This window comes from Acanthaster planci, linkage group LG05, assembly GCF_054643075.1.
Source record: "Acanthaster planci isolate LZ-2023a linkage group LG05, COTS_SCS, whole genome shotgun sequence".
NCBI classification, from domain to species: Eukaryota; Metazoa; Echinodermata; class Asteroidea; order Valvatida; family Acanthasteridae; genus Acanthaster; species Acanthaster planci.
In genome coordinates this window covers 21,543,252-21,563,939 of record NC_141781.1, presented here as the reverse complement: position 1 = coordinate 21,563,939, position 20,688 = coordinate 21,543,252, and the positions used below count along the sequence as shown (strand labels likewise).

General features: G+C 42.0%; 3 protein-coding genes and 1 long non-coding RNA gene across 4 annotated transcripts in view; 3 read left to right on the top strand and 1 right to left on the bottom strand.

Moving 5' to 3' along the window:
• Positions 1 to 20,688, bottom strand: part of LOC147799224 (uncharacterized) — a 159,531-nt gene that overhangs the window by 22,498 nt on the left and 116,345 nt on the right. The gene's annotated exons all lie outside the window — the stretch shown is intronic.
• On the top strand, positions 571 to 8,545 carry LOC147799229 (uncharacterized). Its single transcript, XM_087137384.1, has 3 exons — positions 571 to 635; positions 1,796 to 1,859; positions 5,028 to 8,545. The coding sequence occupies exon 3, from the start codon at positions 5,028 to 5,030 to the stop codon at positions 5,856 to 5,858; it is 831 nt and encodes a 276-aa protein (XP_086993510.1). The 5' UTR covers positions 571 to 635; positions 1,796 to 1,859; the 3' UTR covers positions 5,859 to 8,545.
• Positions 10,540 to 15,908, top strand: LOC110990482 (acyl-coenzyme A thioesterase THEM4-like). The gene is made up of 4 exons (XM_087137397.1): positions 10,540 to 10,662; positions 12,706 to 13,093; positions 14,409 to 14,522; positions 15,196 to 15,908. Exons 2-4 carry the CDS (start codon positions 12,768 to 12,770, stop codon positions 15,392 to 15,394), a joined length of 639 nt encoding a protein of 212 aa, XP_086993523.1. The 5' UTR covers positions 10,540 to 10,662; positions 12,706 to 12,767; the 3' UTR covers positions 15,395 to 15,908.
• LOC110990480 (acyl-coenzyme A thioesterase THEM4-like) lies at positions 16,479 to 20,596 on the top strand. The gene is made up of 4 exons (XM_087137407.1): positions 16,479 to 16,545; positions 17,013 to 17,365; positions 18,258 to 18,371; positions 19,297 to 20,596. Exons 2-4 carry the CDS (start codon positions 17,115 to 17,117, stop codon positions 19,475 to 19,477), a joined length of 546 nt encoding a protein of 181 aa, XP_086993533.1. The 5' UTR covers positions 16,479 to 16,545; positions 17,013 to 17,114; the 3' UTR covers positions 19,478 to 20,596.

The window sequence follows — 20,688 nt, the reverse complement described above, 5'->3', positions numbered from 1 at the left end:
TCGCCAATTAAATTGCGTTATACAATAATGCGTCCATTGATCAATTCGATCAAGCCTTGCTCGCAACAGGCGTCACTTCTGGATTTGTTTCTTTTCCCCTAATTTCGTCACCTAAACACTAACAAAAACTAAGCAATCTTCTCTTGGACTAGCACAATGTGTAGCACCAAAATATCGTATGGCTGGCCGTCAGAGTATATCCACCAATCAGAGTAAGTCACCCAACAAGTCGGTGACCACAAGAGAGTGATCGATGACTGACAGGTTTGCGTGTGTCAATCAGAACGACATGTTTTATTCATGTCCAACTAACATCCCAGCAATACTCACTGAAAAAATGGCCACTTTAATTTAAAGCGTCAGTGACACAAGTTACAATAGGAATAAACCGAGTGCCAACAAAGTATTAAAAAAGCTTCCGCTCAACTGAACTGACAGTTGGTGATCATATTATGTACGAGTGACAGCTCCTAGGGGCCAATCACAAACCAGGCCAAGCTCGCCAGTCACTGCTCAGGAAATGACTGGCCAGTTTAAAGGCCTGAGCGGCCGCTCCGCTCCTCAGAACGACCGCCGCTCCTTTCCAAACTTGAGACGGATTCCTGAGAAAACATTGTACAGGCAAGACATTTCAGGTGAGTGTATGTGTTTGACAACTCTCTAAATCCGACGGCGAATTCACAATATGCGGCTCTTTGGCTGTGCAACTCTCAAAAGAATTGGAGCAGTTTTCTACTTGTTACTCCAACTTTTAACAGAATCTATATAACATGCTGATTCCAAACCCTTGCGAAGTTTGATAGCCGATATTATCGGCTGTTAAACTTCGAGAGGGTTTAGAATCAGCATATGCTACATGTATATAGATTCTGATTGAAAATGGAGAAAACAAATAGAAAGAGCTTATGCACTAAAGGCCTGGCATCTTTCATCTTAAGGCGCCAGTTTTTGTTAGGAGCTCCTGGTTAGCCAATTATTTTGAAACTAATCACAATTGTCTGTGATCCATGATTGCAGAGGTCTAACCAAACTCAAACTCTACGGAACTTTTTCCCACATTTCGCCCTTTTCAATCCCGCAGCTAACTTGAAATTTAAATAATACGGCCACGCCCTTTTTCTTTAAACACTGACTCTAAAAGACCTAGAGAATGGCCGAGACGTTTTCCTTTGACATAGTCCAAACGGCATTTTGTTCACGCGCTGATCCCTCATCAGGAGTTGTCGCACGGCGCTTGTTTTTCCGAGACACTTTCAAATTGTCTGATGCTTTACCTATTTAATTGTTCGATACACACGCGCCGTAGGGTGCATTAAACGAACTTCAAAATGACCTTAACATCAAAAGCCTCAGTTCGATTTAGTGGAATCTCCCATTTGAGTCTTTTGACAGTCACGCCAAATTCAGCTCAAGCATGCAGCAGCCAAGTTCTGGCTGTGAGGCTGTAAGAAAAACAGCTCTTTTCGGAATACAAATATATGAACTTCAGATCCGAATTTGGTCCCATGAGAATCCGCCCTCCGATAGGCTAGGGTCGGCCTGATTCGGCCAGATTCGGGACTCGGTCAGATTCGGTAGTAAGGCTTGTTACGGCTTGATTCCGTCGTTTGATTTTCTCATTCTGGTTATACTCTCATTTCTTTCATTTTGCACATTTTGCCATTGTTACTTGGGAGTTTTTGTTCCTGTGTTGTGAGTAGCAAGCTACTTTGTAGAGTTTGGTTTACGTTTCTTTACACCGTTATCCATCATGCTATGGAATGAAATTTTCTGCTTTTCTCGACATCATTCCCAGCTTTAATTCAAGACACCAGGATTTCCTTTTAGACCAGGGCATCAATTCGGGAGACGACTGCAAGGTAGGTATATCTTTTGTGAATTCTTATAATAGAAATGTAAAATGGGTGTCGCGAGGGATGGGGCAAGGGGGCGTCTGCCCTGGGAAAACTGAGGGGAAAAGGATATAATGAAACGTTGGTACCATGAACAAACGCTGGGCGATTTGGCGGAAAATGCAGCGGGAATAAGCATGATGGCATAGAAGAATATTGTAACAGTTTTTAGAGGTTGGAGTAATGCCAGAGGAAGTCAAGTCGCCCAAAGTTTTTTTATTCCTTGGACGAAATACGTGCTCCCAAAGGTAAACGGGCAGTGTTGCTGACTTCGCTTCGTGGCTGCTTTGATCAGCTCTATCAGCTTGCAGTGGTGGTGTACAGGACCCAGGGCAGGACGGAACAGACAGAGTGCTTCGTTGTCCCGCATACAGAGCACATCCCCTACAATAATTCCCGGCAACATGGGCAACATCGCCATTGCGTGCGACGCGTGAATGATGCATGCGCACTTGTAGCACATGATCAGTGATCAGTTCGCAACAAATAAAAATTGACTATCTATGACCGTGACAGGCCTATAACAAACATTCTTGTGCGCATGACGTAGTCACTTCGGTACTCGATCGGTATTCGGGTAGGCATGGGCATAAATGGGGGGGGTAGCAGGGGCGGATCCAGGAGCATAGGGGCGCAGCCCCCCCCCCCTCGACTAAATAAATAAATGAATAAGACGAGAAGAAAAGGCGGGAGGAGAGGGAGCTACCCAGCTAAAGTTGTCCCCCTGCCCAACGGTACTGATTTGTGTCCCCTCTGCAACGTCACAGGTCTATCGCCCAGAATATCACTTTATTTCAACTGCTTTCAGGCAGCATTTAGACAGACACAATACTTTTTCTAAAATGCCCGTTACGTCCAAACACGGCGATCGGATGAGGAGGCTCTCCTGGACGCGGGTGTACATGGCGACCGAGTCGTGCGCACGTAAGTTCAAGTTGTAAGCATTTACTGGCTTGAAGCCCAGATCTTGAGGCGCATACGTGGACGCTATTGACGGGGCCAACTTTCGACCATAGTTCGTAAGCTGCGGCACGGGCTGAAGGCAACGACTGGTGAGAGATTCGGGCAGTCAACTGTCCCATGCGTTCGCCATATTGATTCGCAACAGTGAACAATCGTAACACCTGCTGGTATTGTTTAATAAAACCCCACAATTTGGGAGATTGAAATTAGGATTGTAGTCGAAGTGTTAAGCATGACGCAGATTTACGCGTGCTTGACGTGCAGAAGAATAATATGGGCGCGATACGTGACGCTTTTGAAAAACACGTGCGATTCACTTTACGTATATCCGATTCGTGACTTCGTCATACACGCACACACGCCATGATTAGCAGTCTTCGAATAGACAATGGCTGAAGTTGTGCGTTAACTTCCGGTTGGTTCCACGTAAACGGCGATCAATGATTGCGTTCGATTAGCTTACACGTGTCAGTCAAACTTACACCAGAGCGTTCGTTTAGCCATCACGTGATCCTCATGCCTGCCCTGGTGTCAGCCACTACTACCCCAGCTGGCGAGCGGGTCTCTGGAGGCTGCCCAAGTGTAATGACGTCACGGATGGACTGTTCGAGCATGGACGTACATGATGGAACGTGGCGGGGACTTGACCTTTTTCCCAGAATGCCTTGGAAAACACACTGCAGCGTTCGATAAGTCTTATTTTGAGGCTTTCCTTGAATGTAACACTGGTGTATTCAGGGAAGCTAATCGAACGCACCCAATGTATGTAACTCGATGTACAGTGCATGTGCAGTGGGTGTGGTTTAAACTGAAGTGACGTAACTCTTACGAACTGGACATATTTTATTCTGAATAGCCAATCAGCGTCATTTTCGTATTCTACGCTACCAGGCTAGGGAATGCGCACGCAGCCCAGAAAGTCGAGGTTTAGTCGTTTATCTCCCCTGCGCCACTTTTACATCTCACATCCCCCCCCCATTTCGACAGCTTTATGAAGGGCTACAAATATCAAACTGTACGTATTTCCTGTGGACTGAATTCATCAACACAACACCTAGTTACTTCCGTCCCTCTGGACATTTTTACCGAGAGACAGATATACCGTCTACACCTCTAGACGAGGAAGAGAAAAATGGAATCGTGTACAATTTCAAAAAGGTGATTAGGTTGAGTCCAATCACCTAAAAAAGGATAATTACAGAAAAGGAAGTCAGGAAATAAAAAGTAGATACTTCCGATTAGCACCCAATTGCCCCCTCCCGGCCCACTAAAGGTCGAGTTCGGGCGGCCTGTTCTCGACACACGTTTCTTGTTCTTGCGCTCGAACGGTGGGAACACGACTCAAGAACACTGTTCTCGGAACAGGATCACACACCGCCTCCTCGTCAGGGTTTTACAAGAACACGCGGCAAAACTCGTGAGATTTTGATTTTTGAACAGCTGCAAACATGGCAAAAAGTAGAGTGATGGCTTACAAAGCCACAGACTATAGGAAATTTTGCAAAAGTAACATTAATTATTCTTCATAACACAGAAATGAATATTCCTGTTTAAACAGAAAAAAATTCAGCCCAGTTATCCCAACATTAACTCTCGAATAACGTACATGGACGCCACCGTGTTGCATGTTGCTTGTGACTAACTACCAGCAATAACCGGTTGTACGTTCCCGGCGTTCGAGCGGCTGACCCAAGAACAACAAATCAAGCTGTTCGTGAACATACGAGAACAAGCCGCCCGAACTCAGCCAAAGAGTTTTGCTTCCAATTTTGGCAATACTTACGGGGACCGTCCGACACTAGGTGGCGCTGCTTAATAAATTATAATCACAGACATAGTATATTAGGCATATGTGTGTTAGCGCATTTCGTGAAATTTATGCTCCCAAGCTTCAAATAAAGTTACCGTTTAAATTTGGATACGATTGATAAATGCAGGAGGAGGGTGGCCTTTAGGTCTCCCTTCGAATTTATAAGGAGAAGATGTATCTTTATCGGGTTTCGGGTGATATCATCCTCTGCATGGCCTGGAGATTTGTCCGTAAGGTTGTGTGATATCAAACTATGGCATTGATAGTTATGCACAAACGTGGTGACGGATACCCTTTACATTTCTAAACTTGACACTCGACTTTCGACTCTTTTTAGCTCTCCTCTGATTTATTTTTAATAGATGCAAATCTGTCACGGTGTTGCTCCCATCCTCTTGATCGCCATCCTTATGGGCAACTCTATCAAGCTCCAGGCTTCCATTAACGGGCCGATTCCTACGGAAGGTGATGGCCCTGGGTCTCAGGTGTGCCCAATGTGCTGCCACGGGCCAGCTGGAACACCCGGCATACCAGGTTTGCCGGGCAGCCCAGGCCCGTATGGTCCCACGGGGTCAAAGGGCGACGCAGGTGATTTGGGCCCAAAAGGTGAGATTGGCCCGATGGGCGAGTTGGGAGCGCCTGGGGGTCCTGGACCAAAAGGGGACGAGGGGATAGGCTTGCCCGGTAAGACAGGTCCAATAGGTCCACCTGGCTTACTTGGCCCTCCCGGACAAACTGGGGTCAAAGGCCAGAAGGGTGAGTCCGGGGAGACTCCAAATACCTCCGCCCATCGAGTCGCATTCACCGTTACGAGGACGACCAACACAGAAGTCTCAACGAGTGACAACACTCGTTTACCCTTCCAGGTGACCAAGACACTTTTGTCGGGTACTAACTTCGATCTGGCGACTGGTACATTCACGTGTAATGTACCAGGCACCTACGTTTTCATGTTTTCTGTGTGCAAACATAGCTCCGGCAGCGACCTTCAGGTTCACCTTAGGAAAAATAGCGACTGGATTGTCTCTGGCCGTAGCTATAGCCCTGATCGAAATAATGAGCAGGTTTCTGGCAGCGCGGTGATTGTTCTGCGGGAAGGAGACACAGTGTATTTGACCATATACGGTATGGCGTATAGTCATTCAAGAGAGCCTTTCATCTCGTTCAGTGGTTTCCTCCTTTCGGCAGAATAAAGAAAGAGTAACCACAGAATAAATGTATACCCGTTGCACACTTGTTGCAAGATTGATAATCGCTAAATACTGTCAGCTCTCATCAAAAATATTGCTCATAACAAAACACTGTTGGCCCGAGTATGTTCTGAAGTCCACGGTCTCGGGATTCTTTTTCAAGATTGGTTATTAACCCATCCCGTTAGCCTTAACATTTACAGTAAATTAAGCAATTATTAAAGGTGTGATTAGTGGTTTCAAAACTGTAGTGAAACAGCCCACTTTGTTATCGTGTAGCAATATTTAGAAAATTATCTCACTTGTACTTTTGGAGGAAATCCCCTGCTTCTCCTGGTGCCAGTTACAATGCACTGGGTTTTATACATGGCTGCAAAGACGACAATGGCTTTTAAATTTAGAGGACATGTGACTTACGCAAACTGCAATTAAAGGGCTGGATAGAAAACAAAAACAAAACAGAATCCCCTCACATTAAAAACTTCATGTTCATTCCAAACATTTGTGGCAAGTCCATTACATATTTTACAGTGTCCAGTTTTCTCTGACTTACACTGTAGAACGTTTAAAACGTTTAAAACTGTGAAACAACCGAGAAAAGTAGATAAGTCTTGAAGGTTTGCATGGTGAAGAGGTATAATAGAAAGTAGGTTTGAGGTAGCACCATGGACGTATCTCTTTTGTGAGTATTTGCGGTTCTGAAAAAGGCCAGATGATGACGAGCAGAGCATACTGCTCGAAACGTCGAGTACCACTGGTTCTTTTCAGAACCGCAGATACTCACAAAAGAGATACGTCCATGGTGCTACCGCAAACCTACTTTCTATTATAACTGAGAAAAGTGTTTACAATTATTGTTGGTAGTTTTATTATTATCTGAAACAGCCAGAAAAATTTCGAGTCGTAGAAAGTAAATGTTCAACATGGGTACGTCAAAACAAAGGTTAAATTTTCAAAATGGGCATGAGTTATAAAAGGTTTTTCGTATCTATTTTTTAGAAATTTCATGTGTGAATTTACAAATGTGAATATCTTCAGTACTTGAAAGTGTCTTAATCCTAAAGAACCAGGGGATGGAAGCGCCCCTTTGATGTTTTTCCCGATATCGCCGCAGTGTATATTTTTTCAGGGGCTGAGCCTTTGGGACTTTTTGGCCCACTCTTTCAAGTCACTTTTTATTAAAATCGGACATACTATTTTTGCGCACCGCGCATTTTTCCGAGCCAGGTCAGCCAAAAATGCACTTTTCCTCTGTGGTGCTTAATATACGCGGGCTGGCACGCATGTAGACCTGAAGTTAAAATCATAACAAAACTATACGCTTGATTTAATTAAAAATTGACAGTTGCAATGATAAGGAGTGTCCGTACATGCGTGCCTAGTTTCAAAAAAATCGAGAGTGGCACAGGGAAGTTCTTAGGGGATCCCCCCGGCTTTGAGATGGGCCAAAAATTACCCGGCCCTTTGAAGGTTAATTAATTAAGTAAATAAAGTCGAAAATTGGAAACGCAGATTTATTTCTGTCAAAATTGTATATACTTTTTTTCCGATTTTGGTGAGATTTTTAGTAAAGAAAGTTGTAGCCCCAGTTTCCAAGACAATCAAATGTCAAACAAACCATGGCTGAGCCTGATCAGGCAGGAGGTAGTTGCCCTGAGAGGTAAAAGAGAATTTTGTCTCCTAAAACAAGGCAGACAACTTTGCTTGTAAATTCTTAACGGGTTACTTCTGTCTGTCTGTCGGTCGGTCGGTCGGGCTGTCTGTCTGTCATGACATTGGACGTATAGCACTTCATGCTATGAGTCTTGTTAGATAGGTGAACTTAATAGTTCAATGAAAGGGGTGAACTACTTCATACTAAATGCATGCAGCCGAGGCACTTCTTATTATGAATGCCATTCCTCCATTTTGGAATAGTGTTTGATTGAGCCACCTCGGTGGCTTTGGTTTGTTGCTTTTCGGGCACAACACGAAACTGACTATGCCGTATATATCGTCAACAAAAAAATAATTAACATCATAATCATTCCACAAACTAAGTCACTAGGTTCAATTTAAAGCAACTTACAAACTGAATTTAAAAAGTAACGACCTCACATTAATAATTTGGAGCACGTAATTCAGTTTCAACTTAGTTTGTACTTAAAAGTGTCACGGTGTTTAGAAGAAGAATGGTAAACATTTATAGCAAAAGAAATTTGAACTTTTATTTTAGAATTGTGTCTTTATGAATTTTGCACAAAAGTAAATTTTTTTGTTCATAACTGGTTTTGCCCTTACACTGAAGTATATTCATAAAACGGTACGATCAGTGTTTGTCATCCGATATATCTTGCAAAAAAGTCACAAGCTTACTCGGGTGGGACTAGAACCCACGACCTCCTTTTTACTGTTGCAGATGTCTGCACAAACCCGTCACGAGGGGAAAAAACATAACCTTTCCCTGAAACAAAGTACATTGTTTGTAGTACCCGCTCCATCAGACTCGGACCAGCCAGTCCACCCTGGCGAGCTATTGGGCAAACACTGAGCCTTCAGTGTTACCGGTATGAATATGCGTCGTTGTAAGGGCAGAACCCATTATGGAAAAAAATTAACGTCTTCCCGACGCTGCAAGTACATCTTGAAATACAAAAATATATTTACGTGTAAACGATGCTTAATAAACCGTGTAATCACTCAACAAATAAGTACTGCATAAAATTGTCGTTATTTATGCTGTAACTCGGAGGTCGAATGGGGCCACAAATACCTAGATTTGTCCAGAACATAATGTAACTTACAATCAGCATTTTATGTATTAATGGACGTGAAAGCTATACCTTAATTGGTAAGCATGCCTGGTGAAGGTGAAGGATAAATAACAAAGTTTAAGAAGAGAACGAACAGCATAAGACGATTAAAAGGAAGAAAGGTAACTGTTGCTGTTTCATTTGAACTTACACTGTGACTGTTTGAAAAAAGGATAGAATTTAGCCTTGATTAGACAATGTTCTGAATTACCCAAAAAGTAGCGTCAAAGATATCCAGATTCTAATCAGAATTGCCCCATCGATCACCCAGACAGTGCCAAGGTCGTAAAACTAACGACTTGGACTTGTTACGGTACTTCAGTAACGCGGGAGGGGGGTAGGCTCTTAACCCTTTATACTTGGGAATAAAGATAAAGGAACCCCCCCGGAAGCAAAGCTATAGGAGGGTCGGCCACAAGAGCCACAAGAGGTTTCCTACCAGTTTGTAGTCAGTAAAAAGCAACCCCATCCTCCCTTGCCGGTATAAACTTCACTCTTTGCTTGGCTGTTGGTTCTACCATCAATGTCCGATGATGATGGCATTCGACCAACACACTTGGTCGAACAGTTTTTATCACTAATCACCGATCGAATCGTACCCTAAAATTCCCACTCCCAACAAATTTAAGATCCTCAAGAGTCAACCTAGTCATCTCGTGAAATTCTCAGCGAGGAGATTGGTGGCAAGGAGACAACCGATCACACTTGACCCCAGATAATTGAAAAGAGGGATTTAACAGGAGAGGTGAGCCGGGGAAAGTAAAGTAATAACAAAGAGCGGCTATAGTGTAGACCTTAATGTACTGCTCTTGAATTATCATTTTGCTTCAGGTTTCAAGTCATGTCTCCCGTTTTCCGATCCCCATTTAAAAACAAGGCCTTGGTAAAATCACAGTGTGGTAATTAAATATCATTGATCACGTGTCTTCGGCGATAGAAATCATTGGTTATCTCGGTCAATTTTGGATGAACGAATAAAGTGTAGTGAGAATATTTTCAGCAATTGCGAGGAAGAAAAAGTAAAAAAAAACATCGAAATGATAACCGACGCTTGTGTAGCTCATTGAGCGAGCTCGCGCGCCCAGGCAGAAATTTACCCTCAATTAAATTAATGCTCTGCACGTCGTTAGCTGTGAGCCCGTGTGACGTATTTCCTTCACTTAAATCCGTGCAAGGCCATCAGCCCTTCGGGGCGCCCTGTTCAGGCGCTGGGCGACGAGCGATGGGAACCATCGGTAAATCCAATATGCCGGGGGGCTTTTTAATTACGCACTTTTTTGGAATGAGGGAAATGAAAAGTTAAAAACCACCCCTATATCTCATAACTCCCACAAACAACTTTGTAGTCCTTTTAAGACGCCATAGCCCTTATTATACCCCGGTCTGCCCTGACTTGCATTTCTAGTCCTCTGGTGAGACAAAACACTATTTCCGCTGTTTCGAAATTCGTGAGGCACGATATATTTTACCGCTTTACCCGTTCATCCAAAAGTACCACCCTCACCATGTGGCTACGCCAAATGAGCAGAGACATGGCTATCAGATCAAATCAAGGAATAACCGTCTACAAACTGTATTAAGAGTGGTTACGTAACCCTTTGTTAATGACTTTTTGTAGGATGGAAACTCTTAAAAAACAATTATTCGATAATTCTAACACGTACCTCCGTCACTGCAAAAGTTAGGCATAAATAAAATGTCTCGTAGCTTCATTCAGTCTTTCAAAATTTGGCCAATGAGAGCTCCAAGTCAATTGCCTTTTCTAGCCCCCTGTGCTGTGTGGGTGCTGCGGGAGACAAACGAACTTAGTTCCACGATAACCTTTTGTTACGTATGCAGCGCATGTCCTTTTTTATGCTCCGTATTTCCCACACGTGCGCCCTCTATTTTTTGTATTTTGTACAATCGGCCGACAAGCCCGATGACATTAGCTGAGTCATCGAACCAGAATTCGGGAGAACTTAGTGGTCGTAAGTCAACACAACAGTGACCTGCACCTTCATGTAGTTTGAAAGGTAAAACTTCTCTTATTCTTAATCCCCCCCCCCATAAAATCACCGGAAATCTTACTTCCTTTGGTGATTGTAAATTTGGCGACCCTGCCCTAGAAATGTGTGATGTTACTCGTTAACCCGATGGGAGAGCTGGGGCCGGGGCCGTTTTCCAATAATCGACTTCGGCTCCGTCTCGGGCTTCCACTGTTTTTTACAAGGCCTACCTAATTTTGATGTTGTAAGCGCAATAGTGCCACAGAACATCGAGTAAGATTCAAAAGAGCCAAACACCGCAGTTCTTCAATTTAATTGAAACACTTCAGGCCCACATTCATCATATTATCATGACAATCGGGGATTAGTTTTGAACTTCAGCATGTTGAAGATGAAGCCTGAGAGATGGAGACGAAGTTGAGTACTATTTTTCATTTCATTTTATTTATTATTTCTCAGGGTACAAAAACCAGCTCAAAATACAAAAACCGATACATACAGTGTATCAATATATAGAACAATATTTGCTGACACCCCTGACTGATAGCCTAAAACTTAAAAGCAAACTCAATCACTGTCGAGAGGGTCTCCATAAAAATGTCAACAAATACAAGAAAAACACTCGGTAAAAAATGACTAAAAATACAAAAATGCACAAAAGTAAAACTAGATAAATAAACAATGGAATGTACATTTCTGAATGAAGCCACCCCCCTATAGACTGGCAATTTGGGGCTTCCTGTGAAAGAAATACCCCGAACTGGAAACTATCAGTCCCAAATTCGGGATTTATAGAAATATTTCTATGATGCCTTCTGAGTATGGCATGTCATACAAGAAAAACGCTAGATGAAAAATGACTTAAAATACAAAAATGCACAAAAATAAAACTAGAGAAATAAACAATGGAATGTGCAGTAAAAATACAGTATCAATATTATGGCATCAAACAATGTTAGCCTCAGGAGATAGCCAATGGTCTCTTAACTTTGAAATAAAAGAATTATGACTGAAAACAATTTCTGTTGTGACATCTATGGGTAAAGTATCCCACAATCTTGGGAATCTAACAAATTTTTAACCACTACCAGCCGGGGACTTCGAAATCGGAGCCGTATGGTTTATATGTGTGGCCGGGGTCTCTGAACTCGGACAAAGGAAACAGGGCCCTGTAACAAAAGACCGTACTCCGAACAAAAGACCAGGCTGCTGGGCATGACCGGCATTTACCGGGGACTGTACACATTCTGATATTCACTCACTAAAGAACATGAAGATATTCTGATCTGTCACTGATCGAGTACAGGTGGGCCTTACAGAAACTTACAGCCTTACAGCTTCTGGATGTAGTAAGCTCTGCCCTGTCCATCCTGTGGCGATTTCAGAAGAGAGCCATTTCACAGCCCTGTGAGGCTGTATGTAGGGCTGTGTGTATTCATGTACATGTACATAGGTACTCTATCATGCCTTTCTGCTACTTCTAGAACTTTAACCTTGTAAGATTCGTAAAAACATGTACCTATCACAAAGCTCCCCTCTAGTGCTAGTGATTGGCATTGAGACTGGTCGTTCCATCTCTTGGGAGAGGCTGAACGACCAAGCCCAAATTGAAGTCAGCACAGTCGGTGCCTTGGCCTGGGGAACAAATTAATGGAACATCGATGTGACTGAGTGACACTGTGACCACAATATTCACAAGTTCAGTTACCAGATTACCATCAAACATGGAGCAACTATGCTTCAGAAATAACATTCAAAAGTCTGTCAAATACAGATGTAGCTCGGAGAGGTGTTGTCAGTTTATGATTTTGGATATGTTTATTGTTGGGAGATAGGTGAAGCACGGTGGAGGATTTTGAAGGATTTTCAGATGTGTGTTACAAAAATGTCCAGAGAGTTAGTTTTCGTTAGGATTCAGAGAGGTTAATACTCAGAACTTCCTGTCTGAATGCCCACTGGGAAAGACTGTTGCATCATGATGCAACCTCCTGGGTCAGAGACACAATCTATCGACAGAACAACATTATTAAAGTACTTACTAACAAAATTGAAAATATTTCTTATTTTCAGATTCAAGTCTTTTCAACAATAAACTGACCTTCAGTAAGATTTTTCATGGAGGAAGAAGTGGCATGGTGATGCTCCATCCTTTCCGTCGAGTGCTCCTAAAGGTCAGAAGCATGCAGCTGGCATCGGACATACATGTAGCAAGCTCAGCACAGAATACCTGGCTCCCTGAGACTGAGCAGGTGTATACCCAGCTCCGAGCCCGGGCAGAGCGAGGCGGCTGGGAGCAAATCAGGAACACCAACACAGACCCCAAACCCTCCCGGTATCTCTTTTCAAGAGTCAGAACGGAAAATGGTTGTGTGATCCACTACGCTTTGTTCGTACAGAAAGACGAGAAAAAGATGATGGGTGTTTGCCAGTTCGGAGAGGAGGCCCAGGGACCCAAGGGGTGAGATTTTGACTCCTCTAAATGACCCTGTTCCCCAAGAAAACATCAAGATATCTGTGATTAGAAACTGGCTTCAGTGCCCACTCGGTATTGAGGATGTTTTAGGACACTCCTGTATTGTCTCTGAAAAACAAAGAAGTGATGCAGTTCCTTATTTTCGGATTGGCAAACTTGTGCATTGTAAAAAAGGGTACTAAAAGTCTAGTTTTGGCAGAAATGTAACCTTATTTGCTCTTTGCACGCTGCCACCGTAGGCAAGCAGAGCCTCAAACTGGCAGCTTGTTCAATCACGTCAGAACAGTGTCAGCGCAGCTTTTTGAAATATTGTCCAATCGCATGGTGTTATAAAGAACTAACGCAGTACGCACAAAGTTACTAAGCAGCATACACGTGAATCACTGAACCGGCTATATTTATCGTGTAAAGCTGCCAGATGAAGGCTCTGCATGCCTACATGTATGGAGGCAGCGTGCAGAGAGCGAAGAATAGCCCAAAGAATACTGCATTATGGTAGGGTAATAGTAAACACAAGAAGAGAGTTTCACTATATCACCTTAGTTTTACTCTAAACTGGAATAACTGGAGATGCTTTTTAATGGATGATTTCAGTTCTATGGTGAGAAAATGCCAAACTTTATGGAATCAGCCAGTTAATCCCTCCTTTGAAAGAAGTTGAATGTATTCAGCCTCTCAAAAGATGCTGCTAAAGTAGGGGGTTAAAAGTTCAATGTTGCAGTATTTTTGGTGAAACCAATACATTGTGTTACATCAGCATGGTACATGTATGTTCAAAAGTTTTCCGTTGTACGGTTGATAATCAGTGCTGTGATTCATGTTTGATTTTGTCAAACTGACGTCATTTCCATTGAATGTACATGATCACTAAGGTTATTCAGTGGAATTCATTATTAGCCTTAATCACAAAATCCTGAAAGGGACTTCGCTTGCACAGCACACAGTTTGTAATCAGTGCTGTGATTCATGTTTGATTTTGTCAAACTGACGTCATTTCCATTGAATGTACATGATCACTAAGGTTATTCAGTGGAATTCATTATTAGCCTTAATCACAAAATCCTGAAAGGGACTTCGCTTGCACAGCATACAGTTTGTAATCAGTGCTGTGATTCATGTTTGATTTTGTCAAACTGTCGTCATTTCCATTGAATGTACACGATCACTAAGGTTATTCAGTGGAATTCATTATTAGCCTTAATCACAAAATCCTGAAACGGACTTCGCTTGTACAGCATACAGTTTATTTTTTTTTAACTAACCTAAATCCCCCCCCCCTTTTTTCCATGCTTTTAAAAAGGTTAGCCCATGGTGGTGCAACTGCTACAGTGCACGATAGCGTCACTGGTGTGCTTGCTGACAAAGGACTAGGATTGGCCGCTGTCACAGCTTCACTGACTGTAAACTATAAGAGGTAAGCAAGTCAGGAAGGTAGTTTTATTTATGATCGTTCTTTATTGGTAGCTGCACAGGTGAATTACGAAGGATGTAGCTATAATATGGTCAAGCGCTAGGCATCTAGAGGCGGCTTTAACAGGTGACTGCCAAACGGCCCATATTGGACCACAGAGCATGGCTCAAGATTGAAGGACAATAACCAAATAACCCAGAGAAAACCCCCTGTGGCAGGAGAGAACCAACAAACAATTCTACTTGGTCACATACGGCCAGGGCCAGGAATTGAATCCCAGGTCGCATTAGAGAGACGCAACTGCTTGAAGCAAGAGCCCACCGTGCCACCTTGTTTTTGCCTCTAGTTTTGCAAAGGAATTGTACCCAGTCAAGATTGGAAAAACAAGATTTGGAGGACACAGCTTTCCAGGCAAACTTTTTGATTAATAAGATGCTTGACAAGGAAGTACAGGCAACAAGACTTTGTTCAGCTCTGCCTTTAAGCTCCCTTACCTCAGGGTTGAATTACGTTACAGTGCCATTTTTGTGCACTTTCCTCCAGCCATGTTAGTGGGTTAAAAAGAAATCAGACTTTGATATTCGTCAGCATTTTTTTCTGTATTGTGCATTATGTGAAAGAAGGTTTATTGTAATGTCCTATTTTCTGAGTTCGAATGTTTTGTTCCATTTTCCAGACCCACTCCGTTGAGATCCCCCATACTCATTGAGGCAAACATCGACAAAATTGAAGGCAGAAAGATTTTCATGAAATCATACATGAAAAGTCCAGATGGCACGACAGTCTACTCGGATTGCACTGCTTTGTATGTTAACGTTGAAAGCAAACTGCGTGCTGCGGAAGAAAAAAACCAACTCAACATTGTGAAGAGTTAGTGCTTTTTATCTACATGTGGTAGATGTGAATGGGTGCTGCATGGAGGTTGCCCCTCTCATTTGAATAACAGAAAGACTGGGCCGACTGCCAGGTTCCGCCTGTCTAGTTATTTGGAATTCAAATAACTGACAGTGGGCACCATGGAAACAGCCTACCCACCTCTCCAGATTTATTCACAGGACCAGGTTGTTGATCCAATTTACAAGTTTAGCGATAGGATTGGCTTTCCTGTGACTACTGTTGTCATTTAGATAAATGAAATAATTTTATACAGCACTTACCTCAAATGTTACTGTTTTTGTAACTGTTCTGTCCTCAGCTCAAATTCTGTTTAATTAGTGAGGTCTCTTAGACGTTTGAAATTTCTGTTTTAAAATGGCGAAAAATGCACCATTATTTAGTTTGGTGGCAAAGGAGGTAGACAACTTTGACAATCAGTTTTTGTTTTTCATTTCAAATGGAAAAGCTGCTCTGTTCATAGCAAATAAATCAAGGTATTGCAGAGAAGGGAAATTTTGTATCTGAGTTATTTGTATTTAGAATGCATCTTGGCAAAAGCTGCAGTCTTGAAGAATACTGATTTCGTTTTGCTCTTTTTATTCCAGTTTATGTGTTCTGTTGTTAGAGCTTTAGTTGAGTTTCATTCTAAAGCTTCTGTTACTCTGACAACAATATCAGGGCATTGATGCTGTAAATTTTGATGATTAAGTTGAAAATGGGACATTGGGAGGATGGTTGAACAACCTATCAGGTAAAAACATCTGCAGTAGCATTTTATACACATGACTGCAAAAGAAGACTTGAAAAGTATATTCTGGAGGGAAATATGGAAACATATTTTCAGTTTAAAAGAAAAAAGTTTGTGTTACCAAAGCATACTCATGTTGTCATTGCACTTCTTGTGCCTCGAGTATTATTTTAACCAAGTAGAATATCATTTCTGGGCCTCCGTAACGGTATTCTTGGTTTCAAGACGTTAGTGCTTAATAGCGGACATCGTGCATTTGCGCGCCTAAACGACTCATTATCAGTGAGAACGAGTAAAAACTAGTTGTGCGAGGGCGCTCTTCAACAGAAATGAAACATCTATCGATCACACTGACGTCTTGGGCCAAGAGTGCCGTATAACGGATGAGCGAGCTGCAGCCAGGTGTGCAACTCTTTTGTGACCACCCACCGCGCTGCTTACGGGGGGGGGGGACGCAACAAGTGGATGGCCGCGCACGTGCTTAAGATTATTTAGAGAAACTTTTTGCCGGTCGCTTGCATGAAACACTTTGTACGAGAATTAATTTGGCGTGGGCAAGTACTTTGAAGTTGAGTGGATGGGAGATATCCATCTGAAACTGCTAGACCCGACACGAGACTTTGGGTTAAAAATTCCATGCACGGACGCTCAATTTTTTTCCTTACTGTGAGCCATCCGAAAGCCATAAAATGTCAAATTAAGCAGAGATAATAATTGAGGTTATAAAGAAAACAATTTTTTCACACCAGCCTTTTAATAGGGTTTGTGCACAGGCTGTCACGCGACATCCAATATACTAACGCCACTTGACACCATGGAATTCTCTCCGAACTTTGACACTGTCATCTATTCTTGTACGGACGGTGCAGGTGATAAGCCAGCTTTGTGCACAACGATCTGCGTCTTTCGACCTGTTTGCAACCAACTTGGCCCTTGTGGAGTAAACTTTGCTTCTAAAACATGATGTGCAGATGGCGTCAGCACAGAACAACTGGCTACCTGAGACCGAGGAGTTGTACACCCGCCTACGAGCCCTGGCAGAGAGAGGTGGCTGGGTGCAAATCTGGAACACCAAAATAAATCTAATGCCCCCTCAATATGCGTTTTCGAGCGTCATAACGGAGAACGGGCGTGTACTGCATCACGCCTTGTTCGTACAGGAGGAAGAGAAAAGCCTGATGGGTGTTTGCCAGTTTGGAGAGGAAGCCCAAGGACTCGTAGGGTGAGGGTTAAAGTTCCAGATGTAGGAACATTACTAATTTTCCCACCAGAAAGTGATAACATGTCCTAAATAGTCAAATTTAGCTGTGAAAATATCGAAACATTTACTTAAAAACTGATTTTTTTTTTCATACCCGTCTCATTGGGTTTGTGCACAGGGTGTCAATTAAGTGATGTCCAGACATGCAACTCTTTCCGGGTGAGACTTTTGACTCCTCTAAAAATGATCCTGATCCCTCAGAAAATAATCCTGATAATCTCTTGGATGAAAAATTGGTTCTGATTTGACCAATGCACCTGGTATGGAGGACAACAGTGAAAACATGCAAAGTCACGGAAATATTAAAAGTGATGTGGTTTCTTGTCCCTGATTGGCAGATTTGAGTATTTAAAGTCAACAGAATATTGTGTGACGTGTGACACACACATACAGAGTTTCCCAACACCATCTCTAATTTTACCCTCCAACTAACCGAGTAAAGTTCTGTAGATTTTGTTAATTTCAGATGTATAAGGACAAAACCTGCACAGTTAAAGAATTTGGCTTCGAGGGTTTATCCATGGTGTAAACATAAATCAAATTTGTCACCCCTAATACAAAGATTCTTGCTTAAAGTAGGGGCTACTATTGAATGAGTATTTGAAACAACATGACGTCACCTTGACAGCATAGTACACATGTGCAGAAGTTTTCTGTAATACAATTTCAACTTCAAGTACGTGTGTGTTTACAAGAGTGCTTAAATTTTTCTTTTTCAAACTTGGCATCACTTTCATGTAAATTTAGGTAAGTGTAATTTATGTAAAATTTCAGTTGTAAAATCTTGCAATAGTCTTTGCTTGTTCAGCATCTATAATTTGCTCCCCTGTTTGCATGCATTCTGTTTAAAAAGGGTAGCACATGGCGGTGCAACTGCTACGATGCACGATGGTGCCACTGGATTGTTGGCAGACAGAGTACTAGGAAAAGCCATTGTCACAGCTTCGCTGGCTGTAAACTTTAAGAGGTGAGTCAGTGAGGCAGTTTTGTCACAGAGCTGTGGTCTAGAGCTCTATGGGGCCATCTATGGGAGCTATTTGACCTTATTGGTAGCTGCAAGGGTGAATTGCAGGAAACATCTATAATGTTGTCAAGCCCATGGTAGGTAAAGTTGGCCTATGTAGCCAGGATATAACCCATAATTATATGACTTCTTGGCATGGCTGAGGATCAAAAGTGTTATCAAATCCAGGCCACAGTAGAGAGCAGCGAGGGCTTTATGTAATAGCAACCTGTGCGACCTTGTTTGGTTAACGTAATGCGTACATGAATTGTGCCTAGTCAAGATGGGCAAAAGAGAAAATTCTTGAGACTTCTTTTCTAAATTAGGAAAGGGCACACAATTCAGGGAAGGGCAGCCAATTTCACATACTTGTCCGGCAGTGGCCCTCCCTCCAAATGATTTTTCTTCAGTTTCTACAATAAGTATGCTCTGTTTTTGTTCACTTTTCTCCTGTCATGCTACGGAGACTCAAAAAGAACATCAGAACCGGATCATTTTTAGGCTGCTGTGCTTTTGTGATGGTATAGTTTGTGTTAACATGTAGTTTGAGACTTAAAGATGCTTCTTGGCTTCCACCTGACTGATCTACTGTTATTTGCCTCACACTTGAGCTGATATGGGTGTGCTTAAAATGATGAAAACAGTATTGCACTGATCGTCCGTGTATACTGCCACTAAGCAAACAAAGTCAGGGCTGAAGTGCCCCCCCCTCCATTTTACAACCAGTGGACACCCCCTTCCCGAACATTTTGCAGGTCCTAACATGGGGTGAGGCTTAACAGGTCTACCTATTAATGGCTGATGCCGGATGGCCTTAGGAAGTGGCCTTCCTCTTTGAAAATTGTTCTGCAGTTCCCCTTTTCAATTTTTAACGTTTTTCATTTCACAGACCCACTCCGTTGAGATCCCCCATACTCATCGAGGCGCATGTCGACAAAATTGAAGGCAAAAAGGTTTTTCTGAAATCATACATGAAGAGTCCAGATGGCGCGACAGTCTACTCGGATTGCACCGTCTTGTATGTGAATATTGAAAGCAAACTAAAAAAAAAAGCCAACTCAAGACTGTGAATACAAGAATGCTGCTTTTTATCTACATGAATATGTAAATGATGCTGTCCACCTACCTCTCCAGATTTATTTAAACGACCAGAATTGGCAATTTTTTTCCATCCAAATGTAACTGTAATCATGTTTATTTTTTTAAATTGGAGACAAGGAAATTCAGCTGTTTGTGTATTAATATTTTTAAATTAAGTTTGTGTCAAAAATATATAAATCAAGAGATTTTAATAAATTTTTAAATGAAGTAATTTGATTAAAATCATCCAATTATTGGCAATTAATAACACCTTTAATACTGTTTAAGCTCAGGTGAAAGAAAAATGTGGAATAGAATGGAGTAGACAGTTCCTTCAAAATATGTGTAGGTGCCAGTCCGGACTTTTAAGTTTTGTCAAAACTAAAGTGTACCAGAAATTGTTATCATTCATTCAGACTTATGGACCAGTGTAAGAATAAAAGGATATCAACCCCATGTACGTGTACATGCTACATATAGGTTGGCAAATTGCTGGTACATAACTTAATGTCTGCAAAGAGCAGTCTCAAGGGTTTCTTCTGAGCCTTTTGTTACTTTAATTGTTTAAAGAGGCAAATTAATTTATAAAACTACAATAACACTTAACTCAGATGTTACTCATAGACAGCTACTGGTTGTCTCAAGCTTAAATTTGATCGCATTTGTCAGTAACATCTCTTAGACTTCCAAAATGCTGAAAGATCTTTCAAAATGTTACCATTTCTAGTGGATGGTAGTGTTTTGTTAATTTGAGACAACGGTGGCAAATTTGGCAGTTAATTTTTCTTTTACATTTTTAATGGAAAAGCTGCACTTAGTATGAAATAAACCAATTAAATTTAAGGTATTGAAGAAATAAAGATTTTTTAATAAGAGTTATCTACATTTAAATTTAGAAAAAGTTGTGATCTTGGAAATATACAGAAATATGTTTAGTTTTGCTCTTTTTGTGGGGGGGGGGTTGTCAGTTGGTCAGTTTGTTGTGCATTTTGAGTGTTGGTCAGGTTTAGTTGAGTGTCTTTCTGTTAGTTTGTCCTTGTCAGGGACACGAGTAGGTACACAAAAGCTCAGGATTCTGGCAAATTAACAAGTGTATTCTTAGATGAAATATGAAAACATCAGCTATCTGTTTGCTAAAAGTAGTCTGGTCTCAGAAAAATCACGCCGTTTGTCTTCGCAGTTTGTAATGAACCTTGAACAC

Coding starts and splice junctions, on each gene's coding strand:
- LOC147799229 (XM_087137384.1), top strand. CDS start 5,028: ATGCAAATCTGTCACGGTGTTGCTCCCATCCTCTTGATCGCCATCCTT.
- LOC110990480 (XM_087137407.1), top strand. CDS start 17,115: ATGGCGTCAGCACAGAACAACTGGCTACCTGAGACCGAGGAGTTGTAC. Junction 17,366..18,257: donor GAAGCCCAAGGACTCGTAGG/GTGAGGGTTAAA, acceptor CTGTTTAAAAAG/GGTAGCACATGGCGGTGCAA. Junction 18,372..19,296: donor CTGGCTGTAAACTTTAAGAG/GTGAGTCAGTGA, acceptor TTCATTTCACAG/ACCCACTCCGTTGAGATCCC.
- LOC110990482 (XM_087137397.1), top strand. CDS start 12,768: ATGGTGATGCTCCATCCTTTCCGTCGAGTGCTCCTAAAGGTCAGAAGC. Junction 13,094..14,408: donor GAGGCCCAGGGACCCAAGGG/GTGAGATTTTGA, acceptor GCTTTTAAAAAG/GTTAGCCCATGGTGGTGCAA. Junction 14,523..15,195: donor CTGACTGTAAACTATAAGAG/GTAAGCAAGTCA, acceptor TCCATTTTCCAG/ACCCACTCCGTTGAGATCCC.